At 36.8% G+C, this 11,433-nt stretch overlaps 2 protein-coding genes across 2 annotated transcripts in view; both read right to left on the minus strand.

Moving 5' to 3' along the window:
• Positions 1-2,505, minus strand: part of LOC107748518 (E3 ubiquitin-protein ligase RNF216-like) — a gene marked incomplete at its 3' end in the record, with an annotated part of 18,878 nt that extends 16,373 nt beyond the window's left edge. The window contains exons 1-2 of the mRNA XM_016563370.1: positions 2,369-2,505; positions 2,128-2,267 (exon numbers count right to left, since the gene is read on the minus strand). Of these exons, the coding sequence (XP_016418856.1) occupies positions 2,128-2,267; positions 2,369-2,435 (207 nt within the window). The remainder of the gene's footprint in view (positions 1-2,127; positions 2,268-2,368) is intronic.
• A 7,261-nt stretch (positions 2,506-9,766) lies between these two features.
• On the minus strand, positions 9,767-10,834 carry uts2r5 (urotensin-2 receptor 5). Its single transcript, XM_016563493.1, has one exon. It carries the CDS (start codon positions 10,832-10,834, stop codon positions 9,767-9,769), a length of 1,068 nt encoding a protein of 355 aa, XP_016418979.1.
• Positions 10,835-11,433: the final 599 nt, after the last annotated feature.

Consider the following 11,433-nt stretch of genomic DNA (forward strand, 5'->3'; position numbering starts at 1 on the left):
GGAAAGCACAGGATTGTGGGATATCAAAGGCAGCGAAGGATACATCTATGCTGCCTTCAAAATTTGATCAGAAGAAGGTACCTCCGGAGACAGGAAGTGAAGCAGAATTTGGATTCAGACGTGCCTTGATGCCATGCTGCCTCCGAAGGCAGCATTTTAGAGTTTTCGGACGCAGCCATTGATTTACGTCTTAAATATGTCCAGCATTTATCGGTTTGTGCGTCAGTAATAATGGTCCGTGGGGAAACACAAGTGTTCCATGTGTAGTTACAGTAAATGGACTAAACAAATTTGCCTCGATGATTTTTTGTATTCGAGTTACTCGAGGAATCGTTTCATCCCTAATCCTATGTAAACAAGTAATTGTTAAGTATGATGTTACTTTATTGCACCAACTTTGCATAGATGATAGCACAAAAGACCAGTTTGATTTGAAGACATTGTGCTTATAACTATTTTTCAGTAGAATGTACATTGCCTACTACTACTACTACTACTAATACTAAAATGAAACAAACATTTTTTAAGGAATAATCACAAAACATTTCTTCAATGTTTTAATTTTAATAGTAAATCCCCTTTGTTTGCTTAATTTTCAATAATTAAAAGATAAATGATAAATTAAATTAATGTTTTATGCCTTCATTTGATAACCAGAAAAATGTAAATAAAAAATATAAAAAAAAATAAAAATCACAAGGCTACTTTAAGAAAAACAAAATTAATAAATGAAGTTGTTTTATGCATTCTAATAATTAGACATGCTAAAACACAGAATTTGGTAACAATAAAAAATATAAATAATAATGCCTCGCTGCTGTATGAGGCAATGACTTTGCAGGCAGAGTTTTTGCACAAAGGCACCTCATGAAACTGATTTCGGACAGGCTTCTGAGGCAGCGTAACAGTTTTTGTGATAACTAAACAAATATTTAATTACTATAATACTGATTTCTCGCTAGAAATAACATCAAAAGTGCAAAAAGTTAGTCAGAAATATACATTTACATACAAACTGACCACCAAACGCAACTTTCAGATGCCATCTTTATTTTTTAGCTCAACCGTCACGGAATGGAAAGCACAGGATTGTGGGATATCAAAGGCAGCGAAAAATACATCTATGCTGCCTTCAAAATTCGATCAGAAGAAGGTACCTCCGGAGACAGGAAGTGAAGCAGAATTTGGATTCAGACGTGCCTTGATGCCATGCTGCCTCCGAAGGCAGCATTTTAGAGTTTTCGGACGCAGCCATTGATTTACGTCTTAAATATGTCCAGCATTTATCGGTTTGTGCGTCAGTAATAATGGTCCGTGGGGAAACACAAGTGTTCCATGTGTAGTTACAGTAAATGGACTAAACAAATTTGCCTCGATGATTTTTTGTATTCGAGTTACTCGAGGAATCGTTTCATCCCTAATCCTATGTAAACAAGTAATTGTTAAGTATGATGTTACTTTATTGCACCAACTTTGCATAGATGATAGCACAAAAGACCAGTCCACAAAAATAAATATATAAGCAAACAAACAAATAAAAAAACCTTATGAGTGAGCATGACCCGGGACTCTGGTTTCCAATGTTCAAACCAAAACTACACCCTTGTGCTAGAATAAATTAAAAGACTTTTATTTATTTTTTATTTGATTCCTCAGTGTTTGCTAAACGTTTTGTGATTTATTAGTCTGTATATAATACAGCATGTGGTAAGATGCCTCATCTTATTCATTTTTGTTAATAAACGTTTTGTAAGCTTGTTTGTCATTGTATCTTACCGTTTTATTGTTGTTGTGCTTTTTATTTAAGAATAACAATGAATCCATCTTTTGTTTTAGTCTTAAAAAGTGAAAGGTATAGATGTAAGCAAAACAGACGATTATCTTTTCTTGTAAATCGTGACAACAAGATTGTAAATTCAAAAGCGAAAGCAAAAGAGCGACCAGTGGGAAGAATGCGTCTGGAGCCCTGTATGGTTATAAAAACATATCACCAGGTCCCTGCTGACTCCCCCCACTAGTAGCCTATATTATCATATTCATGAATTCTACAGATATGCATTGCTAAGCATATAGGGAGCAGTGAATACTACACAGGGACCCTGTGAATTGGAACGCAGCTCCAGTTACCTCCAAGATGCTCACGTCCTCCTCTTCTTCATCGTCCTTGACCACGACAGGGACATTTGGTACGAATCTGACAGGTTCATCATCAGAATCCGACGATGAAGATATGGTTATGTAGGGCGTCCTCGTCCTAACTCTTTTAGCTAACAAAATAACACAACAAAAGAGTCATGACACCCAGAATAATACGATTACTTCTCATAAAGATGAAAGTAATGCCAAAATAAAGCCTTGGTGTTAGTACCTCGACTGCGATGGGTGTTGAAACTAGCCAGGTGGATGACATCATCATCACTGGACCCGTCAGCCATGATAAGACACACAGACTCCCCGAGTCGTCCACCGTCTCTCTCTCACACAAACACCCATGCACACACACAGGAACCTGAAATGAGACAAGCATAACCGCACATGCATGACATGGTGTATCCATCATGTTTATGACATAAATACAGTCATAGTTTCTTGATGCACTTAGATTGGATACATCTGTGCATGTGCTCGTAAGATTTCATTTCCCATTTCCCACGAAATGATGTAGATTCCAAACATGACTGACATTTTTAAAGCAGACAAGTATGACAGATTCAAAACATTATATTCATGACCATTATTCAGCTTGAGTTCATATACAACACACACAAAAAGAGAGTTAAGAGAGTTAATGTCCTTGAGGATTGAGTGCATTTATATTTAAATGAGTGTTGTCAATTAGTATCTCTGTGTGCACTGCAGAGACTTAAGTGTGTTTTGTTTATCTATGATGATTCAAATCAAGGCGCCTATGACACCCAAACTTGCTGTCTAAATAGTCTGCTCACTAGGTTTTGAAACACAGTAGTCTTAAAAAGTGAAAGGTATAGATGTAAGCAAAACAGACGATTATCTTTTCTTGTAAATCGTGACAACAAGATTGTAAATTCAAAAGCGAAAGCAAAAGAGCGACCAGTGGGAAGAATGCGTCTGGAGCCCTGTATGGTTATAAAAACATATCACCAGGTCCCTGCTGACTCCCCCCACTAGTAGCCTATATTATCATATTCATGAATTCTACAGATATGCATTGCTAAGCATATAGGGAGCAGTGAATACTACACAGGGACCCTGTGAATTGGAACGCAGCTCCAGTTACCTCCAAGATGCTCACGTCCTCCTCTTCTTCATCGTCCTTGACCACGACAGGGACATTTGGTACGAATCTGACAGGTTCATCATCAGAATCCGACGATGAAGATATGGTTATGTAGGGCGTCCTCGTCCTAACTCTTTTAGCTAACAAAATAACACAACAAAAGAGTCATGACACCCAGAATAATATGATTACTTCTCATAAAGATGAAAGTAATGCCAAAATAAAGCCTTGGTGTTAGTACCTCGACTGCGATGGGTGTTGAAACTAGCCAGGTGGATGACATCATCATCACTGGACCCGTCAGCCATGATAAGACACACAGACTCCCCGAGTCGTCCACCGTCTCTCTCTCACACAAACACCCATGCACACACACAGGAACCTGAAATGAGACAAGCATAACCGCACATGCATGACATGGTGTATCCATCATGTTTATGACATAAATACAGTCATAGTTTCTTGATGCACTTAGATTGGATACATCTGTGCATGTGCTCGTAAGATTTCATTTCCCATTTCCCACGAAATGATGTAGATTCCAAACATGACTGACATTTTTAAAGCAGACAAGTATGACAGATTCAAAACATTATATTCATGACCATTATTCAGCTTGAGTTCATATACAACACACACAAAAAGAGAGTTAAGAGAGTTAATGTCCTTGAGGATTGAGTGCATTTATATTTAAATGAGTGTTGTCAATTAGTATCTCTGTGTGCACTGCAGAGACTTAAGCGTGTTTTGTTTATCTATGATGATTCAAATCAAGGCGCCTATGACACCCAAACTTGCTGTCTAAATAGTCTGCTCACTAGGTTTTGAAACACAGCCTGTTAATTCCAGCAGATTGGCAGAACAGACTAGCTGATCTCGCATAGTAGTGCTGAGAAAGCCTGTTGATGTTATGATCATTCGCTTTCCTTTGTCGTTTATAACATGTGGACATTGCCAGAGAAGTAAAACATACAGTAGGGTAAAAGAAACAAACAAATATGTACTCGCTAAAGTCCCTAGCCAGTCTCAGCTAGCCGTTTGGCGTTAACCCTCCGCGCCAGCTGATATCACTTAAACAACACAGATTTTCATTCTCAGCCGGGTATTTCATCCTAACTTAATGGCGATGACAAACGAACTCTAATAAGACTACAACACACGAAGACTGCTTAATAAACTGCACGTACCTCTCAGTCACAATATCCAGCACATCGAAAGCGTTTGATCGCCGGATCTCGAAACAAACGGCCAAAACAAGCCAGAGTGTGACGTCAGACGCACATGCGTCTTGCTGTAGGCGGAGCCGCGGAGGATCATGAGAGTTGTAGTTCTTCTCCGTTGTTAGTTTCTGGGTGTCCTCTAGGTGTCTCCGTTTTCCTTCTTACAGTTTTACAATCACTTTGATGTCATTTTTCAAAACTTTAGATTCAAATCTCTCAACCGACTGTCATGTTTTTCAACACGCCAGACTTTTCCCCCAATTGTTTGGATACACATAAACCTAAGAAAATTAGTGCATTGAAAGTCATTACAACTAAACAAAGTATTTCCATTTCAAAATGCAATTCACAAATTTTGTCTGAGATGACTGTCTATTCATTTCATTACGATGAAATAACTATTAGCTGAAGTAACTGTAGACTGACTGAAATTATTCTTAATTCATTGTTTTACGGAAAGCGACTGACAATATTCCATGTTTAGATAGGCCTAATGATTCTCAGGATAATAGCCTATGATCCATTGACATCAATTACTGTGCAACATTTGGACTACATTATCTATGGATGTAATATTTAATCATCATTATTTTCCATACACTGTTTCTATGGTCCCATGTCCCACTTTTCCAAGTTTTCTGTTCTGACATGGTTGCATGTAGGCCTTTGTAATGTAAACCTGTATCCAAATTCACAAGACAGGGTTGGTGAAAATATAGAAATACAGTTATCAGTCCTTCTTTTTTTTTTTAAAGACAGGCAAGAAACACCACATTTAACGTTTTACTGTACGGTACGGTACTGTATTTATTTATTTATTTATTTATTTTGCTATACTTTACTGCGGGATATATTATATTGCGGGACATGTCTTCCCTATAATGTTTATGGTGATTTGCAGACAAATCTTTATCACTATCTTTGTCTCTAAACAGACAGACAGAAAGACAAATAGACAGATAAATCCCCTTTTTCAAGACAATCTCATATGAGTGAAAGCTTTAAAATCACAAGGGGGTATCACTGACATTTTAGCATAGAATAATTTTTTTTTAAATATCTTGAGTTTGTATTAACCACAGACATTTAACCAAAAACCCATTCAAAAACCCATGGACTTAAGGACCATGGAACTGGAAAATGCTAACTTGTTTCCAGGTTATTGCCTACAAAAAATGCCATCCCTGCAGCATAAGATCCTAAAAAATATATACATATAAATAAAAATAAAAAAAAGGAGAAGAATTGTCTATTTTAAATTGATGGTGACTTTAAAGAGGCACATTTATGCACTTGGTCTCATATCTTAAATATACTGACCGAAAATTTTCGATAAACTGTGTCCAAAGACTAAGAAAGAAATTACCTATCAGCCTCTCCAACAAAGTAGTCTTTATTCTGAATGGCACAGATCCAAGTCAAACAAAGTGACCGTCCTTAGCTCCATTTCATGAACATGGAAAATATGCTGGCCCTGGGAGAGATGAACAGTGGGCAATTATGCTTAGACTCCCTTAGGATGCAGCAGGCTCTCCCGCAAAAGGTGATGACTAAAATGATGAAGACATTTCAAAGTAGGTCAGTGGCAGTGGCGGCTCGTCGGGGGAGGCAGGGGAGGCACAGCTTCCCCATAATTTTGAGGTGAAAATGGGAGGAGGACGATTTAATGTTAATAAAGTTCACAATTCATTTCAGTTCATGTCTCAGAATGTGTATTTTTTGGTGTAAGTTTAAAAGCATGCATCGGATGGCCATGACTGGCGCCAAATGGAAGACCGAACTTGAAATCTAAACATGGGATCTTACCAACGTAAACTGCAACCACAGTCATTACTTCTCTAACTCAAAGCGAGGAATGTAGCACCTGCGGGCTTCAACTCGTGTGCCATATGCTAAAAGCTGTTGTATCCTCATTAAAAAACATTTTCCGTTCCAGAATGAATGCTTCATCTGCAAATGACTATACAAACATATCAGCTATTCATAAAAATTCTCATAAATGCTGGTTTCACCCCGTCAGTCAAGTTCAGACATTACCAGCATCGTAGCAGGAGAATCTATTCAAATGTCAATCATTAAAATCATACCCCTGCCAAGCCACTAAAATGCTAGCCAACAGATGTATTAGCTAACAGATGGGATCTCCTAAATCAGTCTTTCATCAAAATAAGAAATAATGTAGATTTCCTCTATAGTGCACTAGAGTTTTTTTTCTGTCCAAAAGGTAAAAATATCTTTAATAATCATATACTGTTTAAAAGAGTTTGTGAATGTTCACTTAAAATACAAAATGAGGACACCTCAAGGTTTTGCCGTTTAAAAGAGATTTCTGAGCTAAGTCACAATAAATCAAATTGTTACAGAATATTGCTGTTGTGCATTGATTAAAAAGTGTTAACATTTGTTAACAGAGAACCTTTTTAGGTCTGGCTCACTGTAGTGATAGTATATTGCAAAACCGCATTTGAAATCCCCCCAGAAAATATTAACCCACCATCAATAGATGATTAAATGCATTTTAAATACAACTCCAACAGAATATACAATTTCCTGTATCTGTCATGTATTTATTCTTTTTAAATTACTAAAACAAATAAAAACTAATAAATGTAAAAAAGACCTCTTCATGAAATATCAGTATTGTAGGATTTTTTAAAATTAAATTTACATATGTCTCTCTTTCATAAAAGGGTCATCTTTTCATCAACATATTTTATACAATGCATAAAAAACTTTGAGGCTTTTGCTGTCAGTTACTTGTTTTCCTTCAGCTCCAGATGTAACCAAAAGTATATTTCTGTGGGAAATATATTGCTTGGTATGACATATAAATTGTTTACAAGAAAGCGCAGCTTCCCTGAACAGTAGCCATGATATTTATTACTCCATTGCACAACTGAAGGCGAGTCAAGAAGAAGTACAAAAAGCATTGACCAGGATAACAGTAGCCAAATAAATGGTTTCAATTCTTCAACATAAAATAGAACAGCCAGTACAGCGTGTGCATGTGAACAATATCTTGTTTGGCTTTAGTACCACATGACCATTTAGATCATTCAAAAATGATTTGGAAGAATAGCTTAGTAAAGTCCAGTGAGTGTCCAAGACACTACTGGATGCTTAACAATGTCCCGACGTGTTTATGGAAAACAGCCTGAAGTGACACTGCACTTGTTTGGTGGTGTTGTGAATGTGTATTAGCTGCTGAAAGTGATTTCATGGCTCAATGCCTAGCACTTAAGCAAAGTTAACTCTGCAGTCAGGCCATGAATACAATACCTTATTCACTGCTATGGAAATTCTTGACCATGTCGCCAAGTTTATTTTCACAAACAAGGAGAAGAATAAACATAAGAGGAAACAATATATTTTTTAAAAATAAAATCAAGCTAAAACAAATGCCTTTTTTGCATTATTTTTGACAGTTTATTCAAACAAAACACTAAGTATGGACGTGATGCATTGACAATATTCCAGGCATCAGTGCTTCAAAGGAAATTGAGACATTGTCACTATGGGGACATTGTTTCAGGTTTGGTTGCATACATGATTTCAAGCACATCTGCTTTCTCTTATCTGAATAGCATGCAAATGAAAAATCACATCTGACAATAGCTTTTTGAATAGGTTTTAAGCAATACAAAGTACTTGAGTACAACACATTTAAAGGGATAGTTCACCCAAAAATGAAAATTCTGTCATTAATTACTCACCCTCATGTAGTTTCAAACCCGTAAGACCTTCGTTCATCTTCGGAACACAAATTAAGATATCTCCTCGACTTGTTGAATAAAGTTGTTGTTGTTTTTTCTTTTGCGCACAAAAAGTATTCTCGTAGCTTCGTATAATTGCGGATGAACCACTGATGTCACATGGATTATTTTTATATATATAAGCATATTGTTATATAACTTATATATATAACAAAGCACATATAAATATAATACAAAAAATATTGAAGGTCATGTGTGATTTTTAATAAACAGAAATTAAAGATCAATCCAAACAAATTATTTACTCAGATATTGCACATCCATCTCTTTATTTATGATTGCACACATTTTTCACGTAATAATCGAACAATGAAACAACCTGCATGTATTTAATATAGTCCTTAGATTCAGAACCACGTCAGCATTGTAACTTTGAAATTGAGATTTATACATCTTTATACATGTATACACGATTTATACTGACCGCTGAATGAATAAGCTTTCCATTGATGTATGGTTTGTTAGGATAGGACAATATTTGGCTGAGATACAACTATTTGAAAATCTGGAATCTGAGGGCGCAAAAAAATCAAAATATTGAGAAAAAGTTGTCCAAATGAAGTCCTTAGCAATGCATATTACTAATAAAAATTCAGTTTTGGTATATTTATGATAGGAAATTTACAAAATATCTTTATTGAACATGATTTTTACTTAATATCCTAATGATTTTTGGCATAAAAGAAAAATAGATAATTTTGACCCATACAATGTATTTTTGGCTATTTCTACAAATATACCCGTGCTACTTATGACTTGTTTTGTGCACCAGGGTCACATATTTGGTCAGCGATGTAAAACATCTCTCTAGATGCACAACATGAACAAAAAAGTGCAAAATATTAACATTCATATTTGTTTATGACAATGTTCTCATTTAGTTATTTTGGGGGTTTTATTTTTTTACAACCATATGCCATGAGCACTGAAGAAAGCATGGGCTGAAACGTTTGCCCTCTGGTCTGTTTTTTAAAACACTTTGCACCTTTGTCACTTTTTTCACTTTTGCATATGGAAAATAAAAACTACATTTTTGAGAGATCTTTTTTGGTCTGATTTTTCAGTGTGCGGACAAATTCAGCGACTTGTTGGACTAAATTTTTTTTACAACCATAAAATAATTTTCCCAGAACGTTGCCGTTTTTTTTCTTGTGACAACCTAAATAGTATTACGTGCCCTAATGGTTATTTTTAGGTTTTATTTTTAGAACTATAAAATAACTTATTTTGAGACCATCTAAAAATAACCTACGACCTTCCCTAATAATTATTTTTAGGGGAACATTTTGCAAACCTAGAACAAAAGATGATTATATTTCTGTTAAGACAGCTTTCCTGGCTAACCAAAATATAAAAATGTATGTTTCGGAATGTATATCTTTCCTAAACAACACTGAGGAAATAAGTTTGTTAAATTTAATGATCAATTCCACAAAACAGCCATGTTTAAGCAACAATATCAAAGTTTGCTGTAAGCATCCAGAAGAATGCCATTACGGTGCGTGCTAGTCAAAGTATTAACAGAACTGTTGACTTCCAGAAGACACAGACCTTTGAGACGACAGTCTGTACCTCTTCTTAAACTCTGTGCTGTTTTTTTGTCTGTCCCTCACATATTCCTGATAATTCCTCGTTAATAAAGTGTACAAAAAAGGGTTGATACAACTGTTACTATACGCCAAACAAGTAACAACGAAGTTAATGTACACCACCGTATTGCTCGAGAGCCCTCCGTGCGCGTAATAATAGATACTGAGCAACTGCCACAACCAGAAGGGTAAGAAACACGCCCAATAAGTCAGAACTATACTGAAGATCATATATAACACCTTTTGTTTAGGACACTTCTTCATTTCTCTGGATGGGAATATAGCCGTTTGCGATAACCAGTAGGTCCGGGCTAATTTCAGGTAGAGATATCCAATGATTAATCCAGGAGCCAAGATGCAGGTGTTGAACAGGATGGTCAGATACACTCTGTACGCGGTCATCTGCCAGGTCGGGTGGCACATGCGCTTCTCTACTCCATTGTGCACGTCTCTCTTGAGGTCAATCATGATCATGGTCGGTAGAGCCAGTATGAAGGAGAAGAGCCACACGAGGCAGGTGACCGCGCGCCTGTAGCGCCGGGACCGGCCGAAGGTGTCCAGCGGGTTCACCACAGCCAGATAGCGCTCTGTGCTCATGATGGTCAGGATGAAGATGCTGGCGTGCATGGTGACCAAATCCAGGCTGAACAGAACGCGGCATCCGATGTCGCCAAAGTACCAGTCCTTCGCAAAATACGTCCAAACCACGAAAGGGATGGTGGAGAGGTACAGCAGGTCCGCCAGAGCCAAGTTCACAATGTAGACATACATCGATCCAGTTACGCGCACGGAGGTGTTCATGATGATCAGGGTGTAAACGTTTCCAATTACTCCTACCAAACACATGATGGTCAAAATTGTGCCGAGTATGGATGTTATTAGTATATCGTATGGAGGCGCGTGCTCTTCAGGTCCTGTTATTGTTGGTGAGATGTTGGTAAAAACAGCCGAGATATTCACCTGATTCCTCACACCAAGTGGATCACCTGATTCCATTTTTTAAAAGCTTCACTTCATTCCTTGGTGAATTTAGTTCATTTTAACATCTGTTAAAGGAACAAAATGTGCGCAAAATTGCAGTTACCTGAAATGTCCATTAGCCTATACAAAATATAGCTATTAACTTACCAATATATACATTAGCCTACTTCTAATGTATTTCCAGATGACGCTATAAACATGTAAATACATTGTAAATCGGTGTAAATAAATAAAAACAAATGTGCGCAAAATGTGCCGCGTTCTCACCATCTGCGCGTAAAACTTCCCAGACTGCAGGTCCAGTTGGTGTAATGTTGTCGTGGGTGGGATTTATGAGAATCACTCGGGTGTAGTACGTACTGCATCACAAGTATAGAACAATAAAGGGTTTTAGACTCAGTGCGCAACAGCTTTTTGGATGCGCACTGCGCGCGTTTCATCGAATGCTTTGGTTCTTCTGTGTTTGTTGTGAAGTTTCAGCAAGGAATCTTGCACGTATGAATTAAAGAAACAAATTAAGTTGTGACAGTTTATTAAATTAAAACTAAATATTTAAATGTATTAAAAGTACTAAACTTCATTTATGAAAGTGATTTTAAATTGAAAATATGAAT

The sequence above is a fragment of the Sinocyclocheilus rhinocerous genome, unplaced genomic scaffold (genome assembly GCF_001515625.1).
Source record: "Sinocyclocheilus rhinocerous isolate Xijiao unplaced genomic scaffold, SAMN03320098_v1.1 scaffold3266, whole genome shotgun sequence".
Classification (NCBI taxonomy): Eukaryota; Metazoa; Chordata; class Actinopteri; order Cypriniformes; family Cyprinidae; genus Sinocyclocheilus; species Sinocyclocheilus rhinocerous.

Excerpts from the sequence above, each read along its gene's own strand:
- uts2r5 (XM_016563493.1), bottom strand. The coding sequence starts at position 10,834 with ATGGAATCAGGTGATCCACTTGGTGTGAGGAATCAGGTGAATATCTCG.